General features: G+C 32.5%; 2 protein-coding genes and 1 long non-coding RNA gene across 3 annotated transcripts; 1 reads left to right on the forward strand and 2 right to left on the reverse strand.

The window, feature by feature from the left end:
* Positions 1-26: 26 nt before the first annotated feature.
* Positions 27-858, reverse strand: LOC133201063 (uncharacterized). The gene is made up of 3 exons (XR_009723029.1): positions 730-858; positions 547-630; positions 27-131 (listed from the first exon to the last, which is right to left on the reverse strand). It is a non-coding gene; the product is annotated as an uncharacterized LOC133201063 (long non-coding RNA).
* A 10,383-nt stretch (positions 859-11,241) lies between these two features.
* On the reverse strand, positions 11,242-16,517 carry LOC133201064 (coiled-coil domain-containing protein 130 homolog). Its single transcript, XM_061336864.1, has 7 exons — positions 16,458-16,517; positions 14,953-15,086; positions 13,833-14,007; positions 13,412-13,496; positions 12,628-12,800; positions 12,123-12,261; positions 11,242-11,742 (listed from the first exon to the last, which is right to left on the reverse strand). The coding sequence occupies exons 1-7, from the start codon at positions 16,458-16,460 to the stop codon at positions 11,267-11,269; spliced, it is 1,185 nt and encodes a 394-aa protein (XP_061192848.1). The 5' UTR covers positions 16,461-16,517; the 3' UTR covers positions 11,242-11,266.
* Positions 16,518-16,760: 243 nt separating this feature from the next.
* LOC133201168 (uncharacterized) lies at positions 16,761-25,695 on the forward strand. The gene is made up of 14 exons (XM_061336949.1): positions 16,761-16,846; positions 17,800-18,004; positions 18,873-18,952; positions 19,447-19,557; positions 19,829-20,038; positions 20,207-20,322; positions 20,466-20,586; positions 21,397-21,622; positions 21,907-21,971; positions 22,269-22,406; positions 22,733-22,978; positions 23,486-23,592; positions 23,714-23,852; positions 24,620-25,695. Exons 1-14 carry the CDS (start codon positions 16,792-16,794, stop codon positions 24,769-24,771), a joined length of 1,971 nt encoding a protein of 656 aa, XP_061192933.1. The 5' UTR covers positions 16,761-16,791; the 3' UTR covers positions 24,772-25,695.
* Positions 25,696-26,005: the final 310 nt, after the last annotated feature.

A 26,005-nucleotide genomic window follows, 5' to 3' on the forward strand; every position in this document is an offset into this window, starting at 1 on the left:
CGCCACGAAAAATCTATAGATACTCACCCACTATGAAGATATAGGATGTCGTATTTAATTGGATTGTCATAGACTCCTTCACAAAATGTATGCAGTGCAACGTGAACATAGAACGAGTTGTTGTAAGAAGGCTGTAAATATTTTAAGTATATAAATTACTTCCAAAATTAAATTTCATCAAAATTCATATAAATAATATACAAGTAACTGCGTCAGGACAGTTTACTCTTTTGAAAGTAAAAAGCCATTAAATTATACAATTCCAACTCAAATTACACATTCATTATAACTTGAGTAATAACTAGATTCATTCCTTGTAATTTAATATAAGATCATTAAGTAAAAAAGACAATATTCATTAGAAAATGATATTCAATTATAAAAGACTTTTTAACTGTGGTGTCAAGCGGATTGCTTGACACAGTCTTGAGGTAGGCAACCCGGGTTGTACGATATGAATTACTTTTTGCAACCAATCAAACAGGGCCTTTCCAGAATTAAATTATATCCAAAGTTCTAACCAATGAAAAAAAATTAAATGATTACCGGGTCTGTCTCCCAAAAACTCAGATATTTAATTTGTAGTTTTACGTTGTAACCGAGTTCAGGCCGAGAAAATTCAAACTGCACCTGAATTAAACAAAACACAGTAACAGCTTCATGTGTTTACAGAATGATGAAAAAGAAATGTTATATGTCTCATTTACTACAGCAATGATGCATTTATACCCCATTGTATTTCAAGATCATAAGTTCAATTCTCCTAGCGGTTTCTTTCTGGTGTAGTAGTTCCGTAAAGTCTTTGTCTGTGTACACAGCCAATTCAACAACTACATCCTTCGTGGCTGTTTGTCTTTTAGGTTTGTTCTTTAGCTTTATTATTTGGTCATCCAGTGCAGAAAGACTGAAGTCTATGAGAAAAATAGGTTATGATAATTTTTGCAGATTTTTTTTTTTGGCCTTTAAATGTTATTTAAAAATTAAAATTGATGTTTGCAAATTGGCAATTGATGATCCGTTTATATAGATGCGTTATTGTATAGAACAGTAAGAACTAGAAGACAAATCTCACCTTTATCCTTTAAACTTGCCTCGCCCGTTTTGTTCTGTGGTCTCATTTTACCAATCATAAGAACGGTATCTTCGTCTGAGAAATTGAGTCCTTTATTGTGAACTTTGGGTAGTTCTCTCAACTGGAAATCTCCAGATCGTGTGGTTAGTGATCCTTTCTAAACATCAAAAATGTTTTGTTTTTTTTACTTATAAACTAAAATTGAATTCCTGATATTTGTATTAGTCCTTACATGTCGGCATTGTAAATCACGTACAAAAGTATTTGCACCGATTACATTAAATGGTAGAACTTTTGTGGATAACAACAGGGGAAACTGAGAGATGAACAGAGAAGAATATGGCATAATATGAAAAGACATGATACTTATACACTATTGCATTTCAAAATTTCATAAAATAATCAGTTGTACAGTCTTTAGGTAATTATAGCTCTATATGAGTTCTATTTTAAATTTATTGTAGGGTCTTAAAACGTTGATTTAATGAAAACTAAATACTGATTTAAAAGTTTTTTTTTCAAAAAAAAAGAATATTCTTTTTGTTTCTAATCATGCTTATTAAATTTGAATAAATTAAATTAAAGTATATTCTACTAATTACAAAGAGTATTTTTATTTTGTATAAATGGAAAATACGTAAACGAAAGATTAGGCTTTATTATCTTAAAGTGAAATGTGGAGATAACGAACAGTATTCAAGCTCTGAAGTCCATTCAAACAATACAAATCGGGAGCAGAGCCAAAAAGGACCTCTAAAACATCAGAGGTGGGATCAGGTGCCATGGAGGAGTAAGCATGCCCTGTCGACCGGTCACACCCACCATGATCGGGCAAACGGAAATTCAGTGCGTAAATAATGGGTTTACAATTGGAAGGAAAAATATCAGTCAGTATTCGACTTATTGATAAATTGTATTTGCCTAGTCAAATAAAAGTCATTGTATCGACCATAGAGCTTGCAAAATGATGACCTTAAAGCTCTTAAAGAAAAAAAAAATTATGCGTAAATATGTATCTTATAATTTACCAAGCCTTCACAATGTGACAAGGAAACGGTGCCGTTGTGTGAAGTCACATGACCGACCAAGAAGCAATCCGGAATAATTCCCTTCCACTCTTGCTCGCCGTCATCATTCCTGGTTACAATTCTAGCTTCCGGGTGCAACACGGATTCAGGTTTCGATACTTGTAACTGATAATCCTCCCCAAAAGCTGACAAGCTTAGTTCTGTTGGTGACAACCCTCTGGTACTCCTGACATTAGATCTATTAATCAATTAATATACAATTATTTCAAATTTCCTGCAGATCAAAGTGATTATACTTTTCCATACAGAAAACGTCATAGAAACACAATCGTATATTGTGAAGTCATTTATTCCCTATCATTACAATATAGAATTCAAATGAATGTAGATTTAAACAAATCGATTTTGTGAAGTGGAGGAGCAACAGAAGTAACTAATAAAAGTAAATACGGCTCATTCAGAAAATACGTCTACCTAAACTTTTGTAATGACTCTTATTATTTAACGTCGTATTAAAACCTTTGGTAGACATATTTTAACAATAGATCCAAATTGTTTGATTAAAACAATAAGATATATCTTGGTATAAATTAAAATTATATTAATTTAAGACTGCAAAAAAAGGCGCCACGTATCACTTTTAAAATTGAGCAATTTTCTATCAACACGCTATCACCCGCCGTGAGCCCTATGAATTGATCAAGGATACATTGCATAGTCAAATCTAGCATTAAAACAAAGTCTTAACAGTTAGTATGAAACATCAGTATGCCAAAATACGGCCAAATGACAGATTATTTTGAGAACAGGGTCGACCATAGAATATACAAAATTCTGACTTTAAATTGGGTTGTTGAAATCCCTGTAACATCAACTTATTATTGAGAAGCATGTCTCGCTTTAAAATTGATCCTACTCAGAGCAAGCTCTTGTGTAGCGAATAAGTTAGGAGACATAAACACCATAAGTAGGTGATAGTGAAATATTACTACATAAGGAAAAGTTATTAATGAAAAAGCTAAGGTCATCTCGCTTGTCATGCAATTTAGCTGTAATAAATAGTGCTTCAACGAAATGAGATTTAAACGTTCAATGTATGTATTGTTATATAATATCAGATGCCAAATTGTAATGCAATACATTACTTTATTTAAAGGAAATCAATTTCAGAAGCCATTTAGTCCTTTTTGAAAAAAAAAGCAAAAGAAGATGACCTCGAAGGACGACTTAACGGAGCAACAAGTAGCAATTTAATTTTCGTTTTGCATATTGGAAACCTCTAAAACAAATTCATTCTGGAATTGCAGATGGAACCAGAATATACATGTTTACAAATATATATCAAAAGTTAGCTGTGTATTTGTATATAAATAACAAAGAAGTGTTTTAATTTACGAGGTAGAGACTTCGACTTAGACAATGGACGGTCTGCGCGGAAACAGATATTATATAGTAATAGTTCAAAAACTGGTCAAAAGAGTTAGTAAGGACAAAAGTGAAATGGGTTTCATAGGTATGGATCATGTGCAAGCACAGATACGCGGTAAAGAATTTGAAGAAAAAAAACCTCTGACTTACTAACATGCTACAGGGGTCCAACGGCAACGTGTTGACTCAGGACCCTTGACGTTGTGAGGATGGTTACTCCTCGACTCAGTAATAAATAAATTTAATATATGTTTGCTAACCTTTTCTTGTCCTTGTTAACTTCCTTTAGACTTGAAATGTCAATGACTTCCATTCCCTCTAGAATGACCAATAACACGCAATCAGGCAGCAAGAAAGAATTAAGTAAAATAGATAAATTAATGCATGCGTGAAGCAGGTATCAGTTAATTCTGGCTGTAAACTTTAAGGACAGAATTGCGACCATGCTTACCAATGTCTCTTTCGAATACTGACTTTAGGGCTGATTCAGGTATCTCTTTATTTCCATATATCTGAAAATGTATCTTTCTATGTTGTATTTGTAAGCATATCATTTACGTTATCTTCCTAATCAAAGATAGGAAACACCTACTTCAGAAGGTTTTTATTGTGCATTTTCTTTCAGGGGAAATTGATTAGTAATAAACTTTACAATAAGAGAAGAAGAAAAATAAAAAAGAAAGTGATTGCTATCTAAAGACTTAATATTCATTCAGTTTATTCGTAAGTCATATGAACTACAAAATTTAAAAATAATGCATGGAACGATATAATCATATATTTTTGGTTGCAAATGATGTATAAAATCTCTAAAATATTAGTAAGTTACAGATTTTTATGTTCATATTTCTTCTCTTTGCCATCTAATTCTATATCATCTAAAATTACATGAAATTTTTATTTTGACATTTATATATTTCATTTATTTTTCACTCGCACTTAGATGTCGGGTCACTCCCGATTTACTACGTAAATATTATTGGGTACAATGATAAAGAAATTGCTAATGGAAAGAAGTTTCGAAAATTTAATTCGTATATAAAAAAAAGCCCCAAATCTGTTGTTATTTAAGTCATTCATTTTTTCAAGGAACTTTTCGTTTTCTTTTCTTCTTATTATTATGCCTTTAGTTCCTGTTTGTAATTTGTTTTAAAATTGATAAGATTTAGAGAGAGAGAGATTGAAGCCAGAAAGGCCTTACCTCAGCACCATAACAGTATGTTGCAAAGACGAGGATTGCGCATGCTCCCAAGGAAAATGGCATTTTTCTGTAGATGTAGCACTACCAACTTCCGTCGGATAGTACTAATGCTGCTTTATGCCAAACGATTGGCATATATATATTGTTCTATGCGCCTTCAACCCCTCCCAGTTATGAATATTTAAATTACACTTAATACAAATTTTTGCGTATGCTTAAGTCGATATTTCGGTCTATGGGCTAAATTGCTCTTGTGGCAATGTGAAAAAATATGTGATTGTAGGGTGATTTTGCTATATTTTTTTTTAAATATTTCTGCAAAATAATACAAAATAATGTTTTAAAATATTGGTTTCTTCGCAAAAACTTTTTTATACAGTATTCAAAGGCAAGGAATCGCTACTCCTAAAATAAAGCATACATATATCAAAAGTGGCAACATTTGAATATATGTCTTTGATTACTTATTTCTCTAAGTCAGTCTCATTGACATACTACTGTATCTTTATTCCGGAACATGTCACGGTTTTCTAGACTTAATGCATTATGAACATATCCTTTCTACAGATCATTTTTTTCTATCTTAGCTTATATGGTTGTAATTCCATTATATATACTTACTAGTATATCAAGTAAATCATTAAGGTTCTTAACACTGGAATTCTCTTTATTGGAAAATAACTTGTGTAATTTAAAACATTATAACAGTGTACTTCGGGTTATATTATAAATACAAATTTCTCTAATTTTTTTTTTAATAATTAGAGTTATGACTTTAGAATGTATCGAGTATAGTATGTTACAAGTAATTTTATAAATTACCAGGTTTAACTTTTTTCAATACAATGAAATGTGAAAATAACAAACAGTAATTATGCTAAAAAGTACAATTAAACTAAACAAATTGTGAGCAGAGCAAACACGGACCACTGAAAACATCAAAGCTGGGATCAAGTGCCATGGAGGAGTAAGCATTCCCAGTCGACTGGTCACACCCACTGTGTGCCCCTTGTCATATTGACAGAGAAATCCATAGAGAAAAGATTACATTTGCAAACATGATCATTGTATCGATCATAGAATTTCCAAAATGTTAACTTTAAACGAGATATCTTGTATCATCCGTGTATCATCAACTTGATTGTCAGTAGCCTTAGAAATTGTTCGTACGTAGAACATGCGCTTGAATATGATTCGCCTGGGAGACATAAACCCCATATGCAGATTATAATTGTATATTTCTACATATTAAGTAAGGGAAGTTCACGATCATAATTTGAAGTCATTACGTTTATTATAAAGTTTAATTGTTAGTTCGCCATCAGTATCTTTCTCTAGAAAAATATTCAAATATAAAACAGATAATATGTCAGACTCGAGTCCTGTTGTGTTTTTATTTTATTTCGAGTTCAATAGGACACTAGAACATGTATATTGAATCAACGTATGATTAATCATCAGTATAAAAATGATCTTGCGCGTTTTAAAAATAAGTCAACATTCTCAGCAAATTCTGTCGTCGACTACAGTTTATGTTGGGAATCTAGCTACATATACATGTACTTCAAGTCGACTGCCGAAAATCGGCATATATTGTAGTTTACAGAAATAAACTGCAGGCGTTGCGCATAGGGGAGGGTACTAGAGAATAGGTGTGACATCGTTTCGTTGCCGTTGCCGGTGATATGCAGGGAGACAATATACTATAAATCACTTTTTATTTGCTAGAACTTTATTTTAGCTTAATACTAGTAGCTAGTTTCTTTATCTTGTATATTTGTAATTAAGGATTGTCCAAACTATAACTAATTTGAAAATTAGCAATTTTTGTATCAAATAATTATTTCGCAAACATAAGGCGTCGCAATGTTTTAGTGATCTATGTAGAGTATGATGTACCACTATCTCCTTTAAATTGCCTTTCAGAAGACTTGATACAGAGTAGAACAAGTCAACAATGGAGACAATGTTAAATTTCTATCACAATCAGTAGTTACCATTCATGGAAAAATGAGTGAATTCCTAAATCAAATGGGAGAGGACAGTTTTAAAACATCTAATTACTGCTTCTTCTATTGCTTCAAGAAATTTTAACACTGTTAATTATTTTCAAGAATTGGTATAGAAAGCAGATTCTGTCCACATGCAATGACACGTGCTTTTCAAAAGATCGATCGTGCTGTACGATTTTTTTTTTTTTTTTTTTTTTTTTTTTTTTGGTTTAAATTTTAAGAAAAAAAAAAGTTCTTCTCCCCTTTTTCTGTAAAATTCTTAATATTGAAAAAAATTATTCTGGAAAAGTATAAAATTGCCGTTAAGTATTTGAAAAAGCATACAGGAAACAAGAATTTACGTGTAGTTCATCAAGTCAGGCACGTACTTGTAGTGTCGGAGGGGGGGTCTGCCCCTCCCCCATTGGAACTTAACCCTCCCTCCCGAAATAGGAGTTTTTGTGTTAGTACAATTTTCCCTTCTTTTTTTTTTGTGTGTTTTTTTTGTTTTTTGTTTTTTTTTTGCTTGTCGAAGTTTTTTTCAGCTAATTTGCCTTTATTTTCACTCGTTACCTGTTTTCACAATTGTCAATAATTGTTCTAAATTTTGTATTTACTCCCATCCGGTTAATTCAAAATTAAGAACATGACAATACTACATTCCTGCAAGTGATAATTCTCATTCTAACTCTGTTGTATTTTATTGAATATAATTACACAAAGCGACCATAACTATAACTGTGTGTGTGGTTAGACTTCATATGTTTTCATTTGTCTTACAGACCGGGGCTCGCTTTAATCCGACTGACATACCGGGTAAAAAGATTTCATACCCCGGTATATTTCAGTTGGATACAAGGGATCTGAAAGTCTGTGATTTTGAATATAAGCATAATTTGCAATATATTTCCCCGTTAAACAAAATCCACCGGCTGTGTCCATCCTCACGACGTCAGGGGTCACGTGTCCACTCAACGGCCACGAGTGGACTCAGGACCCCTGAGAGTGGACTCAGGACCCCTGATGTTGTGATCGAGGATGCAGCTGTGTCTAGATGAAGATTGATTCAATTCCTATTCATATTAATCATTCAACTGTATATAAAGTAGATGATAAAACATTATTTAAATTGTAAAATAACGAACACTATATAAATTTCAATGATTGCTGTATAAATTATAAAGAAAATAACAATTCATGAGAAAAAATGTAAATACCAATGGAACACCTTGCATGGTCGGTAATTATAAATCAGATAGAAGTAATTTTCATAATAGATATATTTAATTAAATTTACTGATATTTTTTAAAAAAAAAAAATCAGCTACGTAAGGGGTTCAAATGCCATTGTGCTAATATGCTTTATTTAAGAAATTAAAAACAAATATATCTCAAAATTTTGTATTATACATTAATGTAATTATTTCTAGATAATGATAACTAATTATGACTATGTAGAAATAAAAAGTTTGTATTTATATAGAAAGAATATATTATTGCAAGTCTTGTTTCTGTGAAAAAGTATGGGATATTCAATTTTTTTTTCTTTACTTCAGCTTTAAATATAGAGAAGTAAAGAAAAAAAAACATTTTTATTTGTATATATATTTTTGTCAGATTTCGATAAATTGCACCGTTGAAACTCACTCTATATGCATTCTATTACTACAACAGAAAAATATTTCTATTAATTTAAATTTGGTGTATACAGTGTAGCTTCCTTAATCCGGACACCAATAATTCGGACGCTTCAGCTTTCGGACGAAATTTGTGGGGAACAATTTATATTAAATATATCAAGTATGTTTCAGTAATCAGAGCACTTCATTAATCCGGCCAGATGAAAGAGGCTTGACTGTAAACATTAGTGACGATTCTTATAAATCTGTGCATTATTACTCATTAAAAATCCTTACAAACCAAGATACATAGCGGGTTCCAGTAAATGTTCTACCAAGTTTCTCTCTTTACTCCTCACTAAAATATTTACGGCAGTGAAGGAGAAACTTCAGGAGTACTGTAGAACAATATATTCGAGAAGTGGTGTAAATCAGATGTGGTGAAAAACTTAAAAACTCCAAGGAACTTTTAGAAAATTTGAAATCCTAAAATTTTAACAAAATCAATAACATCAAACGTACGACTTTTCAACACTTTTATACAACCATTCCACACGATAAATTAAAGTCCAGGCAGCCTGACATCATAGACAGCTGCTTTTTCAATAAAAATAGAAGTCGTAAATATACTTACCATTGGTCATTTGAAAAATTATTTTGTTAAAAAACATTCTGATTGTACACACAACTACTCTGAAGATGCTTGGGTTTCTGATTGAAAATATCTATGTAGTTTTTGGAGATCAGGTCTTCCAACAATCCGTTGGAATTTCCATGGGTACCCTATGCGCCCCCTTATTAGCAGACCTATTTTTGGATTCATATAAAGCGGAATTTATTCAAAAACTTCTACATGAGAAGAAGAAAACACCTGCTGTGACCTTCAACTAGACATTTAGATAGTATATCGACGACGTATTATCAATTAACAATTGTTACTTCCATTCATATGTCGACTCGATGTATCCCAGTGAGCTTGAAATAAAAGATACTAAAGAGTCTGACACATCTGTTTTATATTTGGATATTTTACTAGAAAAAGACTTTAATGGTAACCAAACAACAAAGCTTTATGATAAACGTGATGACTTCAATTTTTCAATTGTCAACTTCCCTTACTTATGCAGCAATGTACCCTTATCAACTGCATATGGGGTTTATGTCTCTCAGTTGATTCGATATGCAAGAGCATGCTCTACGTATGAACATTTTTTTTTAAACGAGGCAAGCTATTGACAAACAAGTTGATGAAACAAGGATATCACAGTCTCTTCCTTAGTCATCATTTCGCAAGTTTTATGGTCGATACAACGACCTTGTCAGCAAATACAACCTATCATTGAGTCAAATGTTGACTGACGTTTTTCATACTAATCGTTAGGCCATTACTTACACACTGAATTGAGTACAGATTTTTTTCCCGATCATGACAAGAAGCATACGGCGGATGTGATCGGTTGGCAGGGGATGCTCACTCCTCCATGGCACCTAATCCCACCTCTGATGTTTTTGGAGGTCCGTGTTTGCTCTGCTCCCAATTTGTATTGTTTAAATGGACTTTGGCCTTGAATAATGTTCGTTATCTCCATATTTCATTAAAATCATGATCCTTGCAGACTGTTGTTAACCTTTACATTATTTCGTTACAACCGTGACCGATATACAAATGAAAAAGTGTGTCTATATAAGACCTTTATGGAAAGGTGAACATGCACACCTAAATCTTCCCATGTTTCTTTAAAATATAATGTATGTACATGTATTTGGAAAATATGTATAGGGACACCGGAAAAATTTAATCTTTTTTTGGAATCCACAGTTTAAAGTAAGGATCCATTCTCGTGATTTCTACTACTCTGACTGTTGTTTATAGTAAAGTAATCATAAAAGTTCGCAGCTGTTGCTTGCAGTTTTTAATATGTTGGTTTTAGAAATGACTAAATTGTGATTAAGCGTTAAATTATCATAATGTTAATAAATATTATAATAAAGTGTCAAATAATGTTTTTTTTCGTAACTAATGCTAAGTTTCCAAATCGAGATACATTATACAAATTATATGGTAAATGTAGAACAAAACGTTTGTTAAAAGATAAGCATTGCATATATCTGTGAGAGAGAGAGAGAGAGATCAGTATATATAATCTATAAAAAAAAAATGTATGAAGCATTATTTATCCCAAAACGGAATTTTCCTCCAATCCATTAAGTCACAAAATTTTTAATATGTCTTCATGCGGTTACCTTCAGAATCTATCTTCCTGTAGGCTCGAGTTTAAATCATAAATAATTAAATGAAGTTGGCCCTGAACTTTGACACTAAAAAAATGTTAGAAGCATGCTTCTCCCTCTGTAGGATATCTATCTTAAAGTTTATAATATCTCAACTTTTACACATACGTAAGGCATTAAGAGATGATCGAAGCGACAAAGTCTGTGTGGATGTACCATGAATGCATTATAATTTGGGCGTGACATTTACCTTCCCAGAGTATAAGGAGGAGATGTTTTTAATACTGCCAATGAAGTTATTCATAGGCCCTAGACATGGAACTTGCGAAATGACTGGCAGACATGTTCTTTCCGGAAGGCAAACATTTTTTTTAAATCATGCATACTGTGCAAAAGGGCTGCATTCTTTAGCAATTTCTTGTAAACGTCCAAATGTGAATTCAATACGCTGATTGTGACCCAAGCTTCCGTGCAAGGGGGGGGGGGGGGCTTTCATTCATTGTTCTTTGCAAAATTCATGATCCATTGATCCATGGATCCAGGCTTCCCAGTAAGGTTCAGAAATACATACATGTAACAATTCTATCATACATACAGTATTAAAAAAAGAAATCTGTGATATTCATATTTATTGGCAATAATAAATAATTTAATAAAAGTAACAGTAGCAGCAAATAACATCAGAGTGGATATTTTTAAGTGACTTTGGAGTCAGAATCTGAGTCACTATCCTGATAGCTGTTGACTAGATTAAGACCAGACATGATGGTTGACGTTGATGGCATCTGTTTGTTGACACTGTCCTTGGGCTGTTCACATTCTAGATCTTGATTTTCCATAACACTGTCACTACTAACTTCCTCTGAAATGGGGGCTAGTCTAATCTGTATGTCACCGTTACCTGCCTCCTCTGTCTCCTGCGATGATCGTGAATGCTCTCTTTTGGACATGTTTAAGTTATTTTTCTTTCGAATTCCGAGCAACCTCTGACTCTCAGTCAAAGTTCTATAAGTCATGGCTTCACAACTATTAAAGCCTAAGTGTTTGTTGTTCTTGGGTGTTGCCAGTTTATGTTTTGTAGTTTCTTTTCCATCTTTTGGTTGGTTAGAGTTTTGGAAAATTGTCTGTGACTCAATCTCCTTCCTCAGTTGTTTTTGCTTCTCATCATAGGCTGAAAAGAGTCAATAATTTCTTTTACACACAATTAGGAATTTTCTGTGTATAAAAGTTGAAATTTCCCTGATAAAACATACCTTTCTCAAAATTTAAATTGTAAAATTCACATCTGCTACAAATGCAATTTGCATAAATATATACAATATGCATTAAGTTTTTGAAATTTTTTAAACCATACAGTGGTATTCAAAACCCACTGATTCTTTTAAAATTTGCATGAATTTTAATTGCTCAATATAATAATGATTAATGTCTTATCTTCAAGTATATGGATGTAAAAGTACTTTGATTAATTTCATTGACAGACAAACATATACATGCGCATGTATACAAATAGTCACTCAAATCACTGTGTATGGTGATAAACAAGCATACTTTCTGTGGACTTGTATTTAAGGAGGGAGGCAATCTTAACATCCTCCTTTGACTCCGGTAGAAGTGTGATATCTAATGAGGACCTCTCCAACAAATCTTTGTCCTCCATGGCTGTTTTCTTCAGTGCTTTCTTTTCTTCCTGTAACAGTAGTGAAGCAATGTGACTCAAAGTAAGCCATGATAAAATTTGTACAAGGTACCAGTGTGTAAGTTAACATCTGAAACTGTATACAGCACATCACAATCACTGCAGTTTCAATTTTTGCAATTTTCAATGCAAAATTAAACTGGGAATCGGATATCAATTCTTAATACTTTAAAATATGCAATTTTTTTTTTTCAATTAATAGAATGAAGGCTGCAAATTTAAAATGGAGCAAATATATGTATGGTATTTGTATGGTAATTTCAGAAACACAAAGCTAATTAATGATAGAATTTAAATCTCTGCACAGTACATAGAAATTTGAAAATTAATACATGTATATCATGAATTACAACATACCCGGAACTGACTTCTGGCCATCTTGTTCAGAATGTAATCATCTCGATATTCACTTCTCCTGTCCTCTAACTGACCAACAGTCATCTGAACATTGGCTGCTTTCTTCACGTCATCACTTGTGTGCTCCAGCTTAAACATGGGATCATTGGCCATCTTCTTTATAACAGCTTTATCTAAAACAATATCTCTAAATCCTTATATATACCACCCAAGTACTTCTGTACATGTTATCAGTTTTATTACATGTACCATATTTTTTTCCTCTTTCTTCCCTTCTCAACCATTAATATCTTATGTACTTTCTTTGCATACATACATGAGTCTCGATCTTGAGAGAGAGTGAGAGAGAGAGCTCAAGAGTAGATAAGCTTAGACAACTTCCAGTTCCATATAGAAAATATATCATTTACTGTATACTGAATATGGTTTTTTTTTCTTTTTTATACACTATAAACCAGTAACATTTACAGGTATCAAGAGCTTTTGCTTATAAAGAAAATATTGTATTTAAAATTCTTTGAATATAAAATGATCATAGTGAGCATAATTCCTTGACATATATTACCTGTAAGAAATTTTTGTTAAGGAAAAGAAACCTATCATGTTCATGCAGTCCCACATATTTGTCCAATAATTTTTTTTATTATTTAGAAGTTTGAAAAAAGTGCAAAAGAATCTAACTGATAAAAAAAAACCCAGATGACAGACAAACTTTGATTGGGAAAGCTATGCCAGGAAAATACTAAATTTGACCACCAACATTCATCAGACCTCAGCCTTATACCTTCTGTAGCAATCTGTTCATTATCCTTGGGGTCCCATCTCTGTTCTTTTCTCCTGGCCCCACTCACAATCACATAGTCATGGTGCTGAAACAAAAGCACTGCTGCTGTACAAAAATAGGAAAGGGGGAGGGGTTCTAAAGAAGATCAATTAAAGGTTGAAAGTTATCTTGTTCCCATCTACATGTATATTTATAAGCACAAAACTGTATGTTTTATAAAAAGTATTAAAAGTCTATGAATGTTTATATGTTTATAAATATCATGTAAGAGAATACTTGCTTGAATTTATTCTATTCATTTATTATTAACTCAAATTTCTATCTAAGAATGTCAACAACAAAATGACAATAATCAAAACATCCAAATATCTAACAGATAAAAATTCGAAGGACACATTAAAAATAAACCAGTCAAACATACCTGGGGATCTGTTTGGATTTCAAAATAATTATCACACAAATGACACTTCATTCTGAACTGCCATATTGGTGTGGAGTAATAGTTTCCCACTTTCTTCTTCTCTGCATTGTATCGGACTCCCATTCCAATATGACTGTTGCAGCCTCCACACCAGATATTGTAAGGCATTTCAAACCTATATCCAGAGAGAAAAAAATCTAATACTGCATGGCATTTCAAACCTATCCAGAGAGAAAAAATATCTAATATTGTATGGCATTTCAAACCTATCCAGAGAGAAAAAAATCTAATATTGTATGGCATTTCAAACCTATCCAGAGAGAAAAAAAATCTAATATTGTACGGCATTTCAAATCTATGGTCCATAATTTAGCATATTGTTTTTTACTATAAGCAGATAAGCATGTGACAGAAGTTAAACTCACTTATGTTGATAAGTACATCTAAGATATCATGCACTATAAGAGCATGTAGATAAACAAAAATTTCATAAACATTTAACATTAAAAGACCTTCAATGACTGTCACAAGAACAAACAAGTGAAACCTGCTATCATGACCACTTGGCATTAAAGGCTGTTTAAAATTCTATTCATTACAAATTTGTTTCTGTAAATCATTTTTAGCCCATGCACAGGTAAAGTATTTGTCCTTGTATGTATGGATGTTAATGAGGTTGCCAAATTGCATTTTGATTCACCATGTTCACTTTATTTCCACTATTCTCATAAAATCTGATGATTTTTGATTTTGTAAATTTTAACAAATTTGCAATTACTTTATTGGCTGAGAAGAAGTTATATACATGTATGTCTGTACGTCAAGTTTTTATTTTATTTTTTTTTTATATATCTCTCTCAATGCACAGTTAAAACCATATCACTTAATAATATGCCCCCACTGTTTTGTCACTGCCATAGTATTGCAAGAAATCAAGATATGTCAAATAAAAATACTTGAATTATTACATGTTAGTAGTCATGAAGGAGACTGCAATTACAAATCAACACATCAAACCCTCATTTAACTTCACATTGAATCTTCATTTTTTTTTTCCATTTGTGGTATAAAACAATAATTTTATGCAGCATAATTTCCCGGATGATCAAACTGTACCCACCTAATAACCAGTATGCCCTGTGCAATCTTCTTGGCTCGGTCTCGTAGTGGGTGCTGGCCGACATACTTGTTGACGGAGCCTTTACTTGGGTCCCAGTCTGGGGGATAATATTTGTTCTGTGACTTTCTCTCAGCCTGTGATAAAATGGCATGAATACTTCTGAATATCAATCTCAACATGCTCAAAAGCCAAGGATGAGCTGAGGTAAATTTGATGGCTTTAATATTTGTATGTTTAAAAAAGCCCCAGTTACATATTTCACCCATCTTTTCATGCCCGAACTCATATTTAAGTCATTATATATCAAGAAATGACTATTAGATCTGTAATGGTTTAATGGGCTGTGGATATCGGCCTGGGTTAGCTCAGTTGGTAGAGCACCTGACTAGTGATGCAGGGATCCTGGGTTCGATTCCTGGTCCAGCCATACATCTTATGCTTTCCTGTTACAGATTTGGTGCCGTGACCAGGATTCAAAGTGAAACCTGGGTTGTTGTGGCCACAACGTGAAGTACTAACCTCTTACAGATCTATATCTACTTGTAGTTTTGAAGCGTATCTGTTTCCTCCTTCTAAAACTACACTTAACTGTTCACTTGTCAATGAGTCCATGCTCAATTGATGATCAGACATTTTTAACAGCTCATTTAACATTTACAGCCAGGCAGCTGTAAACAGGTCTGGCACAATCTCTTGATTTAGCTATATAGCTTGATTTAGCTATATAGCTTTATTAAGCTATTCAGAATAGCTTGATTTAGCTATTTTATCACACTTTTTTTCTTAAATGTGTTATTTTCTCAGCCTGCACAAAAAGTCGCACCTTGGTGCAGTGATAATATTCAACCTTGGACCCTTGCGAAAATAATGCATGTAAAAATCACTCATCAAATTGTATCTCCTTAAGAGACTTTGTACTCAAAATTTTAAAAGTTTTGGGGCTATATGAAGCAATTGATACAGTTACTTCTTCAATGAAATTATATTAAAAGGAGGCCAATTATAGTTTACAAGATAATTGATTGGTAATAATTCAGTACAATGAGAAGCAATCATACTTATCCATGCCTCAATGCACACAAGGTAGTGTACGGTTACTCAAACAATGGAAATTCATCTTTTGCTTAAAAGTATTCAAATGCTGCAATGTTACTGTTAGAACTATCCTTGATTTCGGTTGTTGTTTTGATAACCCATAGCACATATATGAATAGTCAAATAGTTATACTTGCGACTTTTTGTCTATCTCTTACAAAAAACATTTTCCCGGAAAACTGCACATAAATAGCTTTATCAAGCTATTTTGAATAGCTTAATAAAGCTATATAGCTAGTTCGAGCTTTATAGCTAAATCAAGAGATTGTGCTGGACCTGGTAAATGTGATTGAGAGCTAAAAGTAGTCTATAAATGATGTATTTGTGACTTTCAAAAAAAGAATTATGCGAATCTTCTATATCAGTGACATAGAGGAAAAAACCCAAACAACTGTCACATTACCACATACCATATCATGTGCTTCAGCTCTCAGAGTATGTCAACTCCGTGGATTCTGCCAGTCGGCAGTCGATGTGCTAGTCCTTCTTAATGATCGGTGTAAAAATAGTCTTATGTTGACATAAGCTACGAATTCAAATATTTTACTCAACCCAGAATGATGAAAAATACAATTAACTTGCACTTAAGTTATAGCTCAAAATTCATGTATTTCAAGAAAATTTTACAGAGTTTAAAAGAAAACGTATTTTTTTTTACGGCACACAGAAGGTTAAGCGTTTTGTTGATCGAGACTTCAGTGTAGATGGGATCGGGTTTTACCCATACCATTTACACCTGAGAAAATGGCGGCGTTGCAAAACGCTAAGGTTTTGTTGTTGTTATTTTTACCTGTGATAGGTAATTACATTCAGATTTATATTTATGTTGTGTTTTAGACTAAATCAAAAATATTTCATTATTTATGCGTTTTAAAAAGTGTCAATTTACCACTGTTGAAATGCTTTTTGAAGTACGTAACATCAGAGTGAGTCACCCGGAAATGAATTTTCGAAAAGGTGTTATTTTTTCAAAATTATCTTTAAGTAGATAAGTTTTTAAGGATGGCTTTTCTTTAACTTAAATTTGCAGATTTCGATCTGTTTGGTAATAAAGTAAGCTACATACATACATCAAAACATGAATTTCTAATCAATTAGCTAAGCTAGGTGATGTTTAATCTGTAGAACAGGTTGGGACCAATTGCTCAAATAGGTTACAAAATCCTGTTTATGATATGCATTTACAGTGCAATAAATGTCTGAAGAACATTTTGGTAAGCTTTATATAATATGTTTAACGGTGTGACCTTTTGGGGTGAGGGGAGTTGTATACTATCAAAAACCTTTACATTGCTTACACTTTTAACTCTGCTCCGCCTCTTCAAACCTCAAATGAACAAGACAATCTAGACTCACTGTGACATCATATGACATCAAAGAAGTTTTGAATCCTGTCAGGCTGCATGCATGTGTGGAATATTAAAATGTTCTTAATTAATATTAGGGATACAGAAAGTTTGTTAAGAAAATTCCCTTGGTTTTTATGTATTTTCATGCAGATTTACAATTCTGAAAGCTAACTAATTTTCAATAAAGTTCTTGCTTTTTAATTTTTTTTCATGCAGATTTATAAAACTCAAAGTTAAGGAATTTTCTTCAATTTTTGCAGGGTACATATAAGTCCATTTTGGATATGGTAATCCCAAGAGGGCTATGTCCCATTTTGGCAATTGGTACTAACCTGTAGGAAAGAAATTATCTCTCATGTAGCAAATAATGATAATTTGAAAAGGAATTTATTTCTTAACACAGTTTGGGGAAGATGCAACATTCCAGACTACTTTCATGGAGACTGGTACAGTAGAGAATCTGGAACAGACATTAGAACATTAGTTAATGCTGACAAATGGGACAGTAATCAGGATGATACAGAGCTGAATTGTGAGGATATGTTCATCCACCCTAATCCAGGCCTTCAGCAGGATGGCAACAATGTTACAATGTTAATGGTCAAAAGGTAAATCCAGGGATGGAAATTATTTGGACTGCATTACCAGGGTAAAATTAAAGTGTTGAAATAATTTATTTTTGCACACTATGTTACGTACTTAACATTGAAATTATTTATTTTTACACACTATGTTACATGCTTAACATTGAAACGATTTATTTTTGCACTGTGTTAAATAATTCAGATGTCATGGTAATTCAATTTAGCCAGTTTAGGTTTATTTTTCTCCTAAAAGCTTCAGACCTATTATTTATTGCAGTATTTATTTTGTCTCAGTAATCTGGTAAATATAAGTGAATATGACCACTGGTGCTAGGAGCACACAGTATTTATATAGTCAGCCAAGGGTATGTGTGTAGGAAATGAAAAAAATGGAACTAGTGTATCGCCTTATGTAACCAGACAGGTCAATAGAAAAAGTGTCTGTTTTTAAAATCATGAAAATGTGTCATCAGGCCATAACTATTTCAAACACATCTAAAATTCTTCATATATATTTATAACATGTAGATGAATAAACATGCAAAAAAAAAATAAATAAACCCACCACCTTATTATTAAGACATATATGTTTAAATATCTGCAGAAAAGACCTGACTGAAGTGAAAAGCATTACTTAACTCATGTTAAATGAGACTTCATTTCTTCAAAGATTTCTTTGTGACAGTTTCTGAACTTTTGTAACAGAGGTTTTCAGATTGATGAGGCAAAGTGTGTGTTTTTCTGTGATGAATGAATATGAATTCCTTGTCCTGTCATTTATTTCTACAGTCATAAATTGAAACATGAGATTTAACCTTGCTCAGAATCTATATAGAAAAAAATGTAAAATTGTGCATGAACCACAAATTACTATTTTTTTTCTTTCCTGTAGTGGTGGAAGTCTCACAAACAAATGTTACATGTGTGTAGACGTTTTATGGAGAACAATCAACATTCTACAATATAGACAAGGTAAATAGACCAAAGTACTAATATTCATTTTGAAAGTGTAATATAAACATGGTAGTGAAAGATAACATGACTAGTATTAAAATTCAAATGACTTATGAAAGAATCATATTTGGGAAAAATGAAAATCAACCTGTATCATCCAAATATAAAAATCCCATAAATTTAAATCACTGATTCATTATTAAAATTTATGGTGTTTCTTGTAAAGAGTTGAAGACCATGGTATACGACCCCCTTTTTTTTACTGCATTTTTAACTTTTTTTCAAAGAAAGGAAACTAAGAACATAACGTTTTAATAAAAAAGAGATGAACATATTATAGAATGGATGAATAATAAATACATGAAGCCTAAAGGGACAGAAAATGATGAATTCAGAATGGATAACTTATTGTTTTGAAATTGTGAGTGAAATCAAAGCCATCTATATATTACCATTACCTGTAGTTGACTTGTTAGATATAATAAGTTCACTTTTTTGGTTCTGTTCTCCAGAGGACTGTATAACAACCCAGTCAGGAAGTCAGATTTCCCTCAATGCCTCCTGTAAATCTATGAATCCTTGGTATGGTCTCCCCAGCACTGATGTTACCTTCACTATGTTCAGTAAGTCAAATAACATTACTTTATAAGGTTCATCAAATGAATCATATAAAATTTTGCTTTTAATTAATGCTAATGAGTTTTCAAAGAAATCTGTTTTATAAGTTAAGGTGCACAAATTTCAGCATACCTTGAGTTGAGGGAGCAAAATTTGAGAAAATGGCCTTTTAACTTGTGATTGATAATTTTATAAAGAAATAAAGTTATTTTGATCAGAAAAGTTAATTTTATCATATTATGAGTCAGTCAAATATTTATCCATGAATTCTTTCAGGACAAGCTCCTCAGAAGATAAACTGTGTGACAACGTTTGAGGGCGTGTACCAGTTCTCTTACGAGGTGGATCAGGGAGGTGGAGGTATCTGTAACCATCCAGACAGTCAAATCAAAGCTTGTCAAGAACCCGGATCTCAATACGTAGACAATGAGGTCTTCCTTATGACCTATCGCAAATGTCATGATGTATCAACATCAAAAAACGAACGTAAGTAATGTTTGATCTTTTGGATTTCACCTCTTAGTGTAGAGCAGTTGGATCAAGGGACATAATTCTTTTGAATTCATATTGTGCATTTTAGTAAAATTAAGCATAACTGGATGTTCTTACAGTAGAATAAGTTTTGAATGACTTGGTATTGATGTCATGTTGTAGAGGTGAGGTACCAGTGTATGGGTTCGTGGTTCGCTGTGCGTAGTGGAATCGGCTACACATTCGCTGCCATTGCTGACACTGTAGAGCAGGATACCAGAGAAAAATTCAAGTGCTTGGTAAATTTTTTTTATTTCTGGACGGAATGAAAATAAATTTTTCATTTTTAAGATTTATTGCATGCATGGACTTGCTATGTTCATTTTACAGTAGATGGAAATACTTTTGAGATTTATTTAATCAATGGAAATTTTGTTCATAGATGACCTTGAAAAACCAGAAGGATGCCAAAAATCAGATTCGATGGGTGATGTCTCGTTTTCCTGACTGCACAAGCTTGAGTGGGATTTACAAAGGACCACTTAAATTAGTTTTAACAAGAAGTGAGTAAATTTAATAAACTGTAATCACTTACCTGCAAGTTTACAAATAAGAGAATTAGATCTTTTCTTTAATGTCCAATTTTTTTCCCCCAACATCCCAGGGATAGACATTAACTTTCAAATTCACTTGCCCTTCGGGCAAGTGATCTCAAACTTTGACTTATCCAAATGCAAAACTTGGTTGCCCAAAATTAGGAATTTTAAAGAAGAAAATTATTTATTACTGTAAATGTTATGATGAGAAAAAATGTAAACAAATGCAATACTGTCAATTTGACAATTTAAGTTACCTGAAATAAAATTGATGCTGTGTTTGTACTTGAATTAATACAAATTCAGTGTATTTACCTGAAAGAAAACAGGATAACGAACCCGATTTTTAAATGAGACGTATATGTCACTGATATAATCGAGAAAGGCTTCCAAGGAATTCTGAATGCAAAAACAATGTCAGTCGGGTACCTGGTGGAAATCAAGTGTTCAATTTATTGTTTTATTTATAATTAATGTAAACTAAATAAAATATATATTTCTTTGAAGAAAAATTCGCTTGTCCAACACGCAAGTTGACAATTTCACTTGCTCCAACTTAGAATTTACTTGTCAGACACGCAAGTTGACAATTTTACTTGCTCCAACTTAGAATTTACTTGTCCTGGGCAATCAGACAACCGTTAATGTCGATCCCTGCATCCTTTTCAGTATTCTAGTATAAAATTGTGATAACCCTTGACTAATTTAAAATAAAAACTTGAATTTTAATGCATGTACATGCATGAAAAGTTCTATATTAGAATTTTTTTTTGACAGTTGCTCCGCCCACCCAGTACATGATCCCTCGCTGTAACTTGCCGAGAGACATTGCTGGAACCTGGTTCACACAGGGACCTGAATTCAAATCTGACGTAAATGTCAACGAAACTCACATCCATTTCCACACTGGACTAAACGAGTTTGAGTTTCAGGATGCCTTCTATTCATGCCAGCAAACCTTAGGAACACGATACTTGATGACCAAGGTGTTGGTGGGGAAATGGTGAGTTTGAGACAAAATTCACTCTCTGGTGTTAAATAACTTATCAATGCATTGGTGCAATTCATAAAGAATATCTGTTAGATTTGGGATTTATTTATGCTTGACATTAACTAATCCTACAGAGTCATTATAAAACATTGTTTGAATTTTCTACACACAAATCTTTAAAATATTTAAACATCTTCACCTTTAAAATGAACAAAAACAGAGAACTTTATTAATTTTAGAGTTTTTCATGCTCTCATTTGTAGCATTGTAATGAAAGCTTTTTTGTCATTTTTCAGTGAAGTAGATTTTGTGTGTATGGACATTGTACCCCGACATCACAGCATCGTCAGATACAGAATAGGTAAGCTTGACTTTTGTTGGAGAATTCTTTTTTTCAAAGTTCTAAAGCTAATTAATAATAATAATTTTAATTTTGAAAAACTTTTGTCAAGTTTGTGTTCACTCATAATTTGAAGAAGAAAAGAATAGAGTATCCAAATGTATTAAAATGAAATTATTTGAGACAGTATAAAGAATATCAGTAAGGCTTCAGGGGTGGGGGAAATCTCACTGAATGTACAAATATGTGCCAAGTCTTTCAAATTGCTCTCTGAGATTGTATCAGAATTACTGATGATAAGTATTTTCTGAATGTTAGGGAAGCCTGCACGACGTTTGTCCGAGACTGAACTGCAGGACTCTAACTATCTGGAGATGGTGTTCAGGGATGCCTGCAGCTGGATGTCCTTCACTTTCAATCGTGAAATCATAGACTGGAAATATGAAGTGCTTATTCGTAAGTTTATGAAATTAATTTGCATGATTGACAAATTGAAAAATGTTAAGGTCAGAATAAGCATAGTTCTTCACAGTGAGAGATCAGAAGAGTAGTGCTTTTGGAAATCTAGGGTTAAGCTGATTCTAATGTAACTAAAGTTTTAGATATCCTTTTCATTGAAAAAAACACCCTAAACCATAATTCTATGCTCTAAAGTCATATGTAATTTTTTGCTACTAATAATTTAATAATATAAAGAAATGTACAGTGTGAATAGGATCTCCATATGGAATATTAAGATACAAAAGAATGAACTCTGAATGAAATTCTCCAATACTTTACAGAGAACCCTCCCACTCCTTACCCCTGCCCTGTCGGAGGTCGCTACAATTTTATCCAGAATGCCGACAAAGAGAATGAAAAATACCAGACAAGGATTCGTGGAGTTACGCAGAAACCTCGTGTACAGGTGGACTGCCGTATTGTTGTGTCAGAGATAAAGTCCTGCAGTAACGACTTGACCAAAATTTTTGTTGATGCTGAATACTGCGAGACAGTGGACTACAGAGGACGGCCTATTGGAGAGTATGGTGAGTGGTTGGGTTAATTAAGACTAAAATTAGTGCACTTTGTAAAAAAATGTGAATATTTGTTGGAATTTGAAAACAGGGATATTTTCATTATGGATAGGAATTGTTCAGCAGATGGTATACAGTACAAAAATTAGTAACCTAATAAAATTTTAATAATAAATGAACTTAATGGCATATATCACTCCTGAAAAGTTTGAAAGGAAATCCAAAAAATATTCATTTAAAAAAATCAACAAGAGGAGAATAAAGAATCTATAAGAGCACACTCTTCCACTAATGTCATTATCTAAATACCCCTTTCCCCAACAAAAATTAGTCAATGCTACAAAATCTAGTCCATATTTTTGGCCTAAATTTAGTAGAATTGATGTACGATCTTCATTATGACAAACGAACTAGTGATATTAACACATAATCTTTATGCATCTCATGGGAACTGGAAATATTATTTCAAATTGAAAACACAGCAATGATATACATAATGTGTTCCTGTATTCTATGTAGATGTGTCGGATCACGAGTTGACCTGTGTAGGATTCTGGATGGAGGATTACAAGTCATACTTGGTCACATGGGATGAAGAAGACGCCATTTCTAACTTCAGATGCTGGGTAAATCGCACACTTTATCGTTTACAGTATTTTACAGTCTGAAACTTTCTATCCAGGTTATTTAATTTTTTAAGTGACTTACTCTCAGTATTTATTCGCTTTGTTTACTTCTTAATTACAGGTGTATGAGCGTGCCAGCTGGACCACACTTCACATGTCACGAGCTCAGAATGCCCGATGTAATAAGAAGCAAGAAGCCACTGACTATCAGATGGCCGGTACAGGATTAATGCTGGAAATGATCGAAAATGAAAGACTCTGTAAGTTACAACTTATTAGAGTTCTCACTTTTATTTTCATATTATTGTGAATATGTGAACATTCTCATTCATTTAATGAGTGAAAAAAAGAAAATATTACAATATTAAGAAATTGGTATTTTTAAAAAAAATTTCGTTTCAATTAAGAGGTTAAATTTTCCATCCTTCTTAATGTTTGTATTTCAATTCCCCACCAATAAAAAGCATCAAATTTATCAAGGCATCAGATGCAAATTGAATGGGAAAAAAATTTTACTTTGAGGAATATACATGAATGTATATATCACTTAGGGCAGTAATGTTAGTTTATAAAATGTGCTTCATAAATAAAATTAATTCATTATAATGCATAACGGTAACGATCCTCTAATAAAACTAATGTGCAAATAACTGTATCTTACTTCCATTCTCAATGACCGTGTAGTGTAGGACAGTGCCGCAAGAATTCCATAGGCATCGAAAGCAAGTTTTTTGACTTGCCTAGATGGCCGAGTGGTCTAGCACGCTGTTCCTGTACTGCTAGGAGACAAATTCTGTAGGTCAAGAGTTCAACCCCAGGTTGGGGCGGAAGCGGGTATCCATGTAAAAGTGAATTTCTTTGTGCTTTCTATATATATATATATATATATATATATATATATATATATATATATATATATATATATATATATTTGGGAATATTGTAAGAATGCAAAGAAACCATATATCCTCTTTAGTTGAATTACAATATTTTAAAACATTGATGATTGATTCGTTTTATTTTTCAGTTGATAATTGTCCTCAACGTTTTGACTCAGGTGTGAATCCATACAAATTACCAAACACCATCTGGGTACTGAACTCAGCCACCAGTGTGAAACCACTCCCCTGGATCCTCTCCTTTACTCTCTCATTGATTTGTGTACTGCTATCTAGATAGTACTCTTCGATATTGTGTACTTTGCATGACTGTGTGTGATTTCTGAACTTCTATGATGTTTTAATCAAGTGTATGTATGATATATTGTGTATATGAATGAATGAGTGGTTAAGAATGGTTACAAGAAGTGAATTTAATGTGTATATTCTAGCAATTTATGCATAACATTATATTGGTACATTTATGTCATATACCCATATGTTTATACAACATTTTATGTATTTTGTGTCATACAATTTAGAAAGCATTTTGGATTTTGAGCAGACTCTTTATACAAATTTCAAACAGTGCATTGCATTCCAGTGTCATATCAGTCTCTTTTTTGATTTCTGAGAGAATAGAATCATTAAACTGCTGTAGTATTATAATCCATGAGGAAAATTTTATGAAAAGAAGGAAACACTATTATCCTTCATTGTTCAACTGGACTTGGGCTAAATTTTGTTAATACCACTTTATTGCATACAATTTATCATGTTTATGTTTATTATGGATTTTCACAATAACTTTTAAAGCAGACATTCCAATATATCAATTGATATACTTGTGCTACACTTTTTTTTTAAAATTGTATTTCTACAAATCTAGATCATCATGAATACATTGAAACATCAGTTATTTACATGTCATTATCAGAATATTTTACATGTTTGTGAACATATTTGTGTAACTGTAGTGATAATTATTAACATATCATTAATTAAAGCACTGTATTTTATGTGCCATTCCATGATGGGGTTGTGTTTCATTGTACTATATTTAGCATAGTGATATCTTTTATATTTTATTCTGTATATATGTAAATAATTTCTATTGGAACATCTGTATACTTCATGCATTCCAGACTAAATTTACTTTGTTATCAAAGAATCAGATGGCAAGATATTTTATACAATTTACAAATAAAAAAAATAAATGGTTTAATTGTTTTCTTTATGGATCAGTTTTAAAAAGATAGATGAGGGTTGTCCATGAAGTTCGTGGACAATGACGTTTTTGTCAGACTGAATGGTCCTAGATATACTTATTGTCTACCAAAATATTTGTTATGAAAATCTAAGAATAATTTGGTTTTGGTTATTTGAACGTAATATTTTTGTAAAAATCACAGTCTTTAAAGGTCGCAAGTAGTGCCCAGGGTTAAAATTCATAAAATTTGAAATAAAAGTTTTTTGGTTAAAATAATTATTTTCTTCATAAAACAAGTCAACTCAATAAAAATTAAATGGTCTTA

The sequence above is a fragment of the Saccostrea echinata genome, unplaced genomic scaffold (assembly GCF_033153115.1).
Source record: "Saccostrea echinata isolate AGI-Se365-2 ecotype Australia unplaced genomic scaffold, CSIRO_AGI_Sech_v1 ptg000042l, whole genome shotgun sequence".
In the NCBI taxonomy this organism is placed as follows: domain Eukaryota; kingdom Metazoa; phylum Mollusca; class Bivalvia; order Ostreida; family Ostreidae; genus Saccostrea; species Saccostrea echinata.

Excerpts from the sequence above, each read along its gene's own strand:
- LOC133201064 (XM_061336864.1), bottom strand. Across the intron at positions 14,008-14,952 it reads CAGGGCATACTGGTTATTAG|GTTTGAAATGCCTTACAATA; the intron begins GTGGGTACAGTT and ends CTCTGGATATAG. Across the intron at positions 12,262-12,627 it reads TGGCCAGAAGTCAGTTCCGG|GAAGAAAAGAAAGCACTGAA; the intron begins GTATGTTGTAAT and ends CTACTGTTACAG.
- LOC133201168 (XM_061336949.1), top strand. The coding sequence starts at position 16,792 with ATGGCGGCGTTGCAAAACGCTAAGGTTTTGTTGTTGTTATTTTTACCT. Across the intron at positions 20,039-20,206 it reads ATCAACATCAAAAAACGAAC|AGGTGAGGTACCAGTGTATG; the intron begins GTAAGTAATGTT and ends GTCATGTTGTAG. Across the intron at positions 23,593-23,713 it reads TTTCTAACTTCAGATGCTGG|GTGTATGAGCGTGCCAGCTG; the intron begins GTAAATCGCACA and ends TCTTAATTACAG.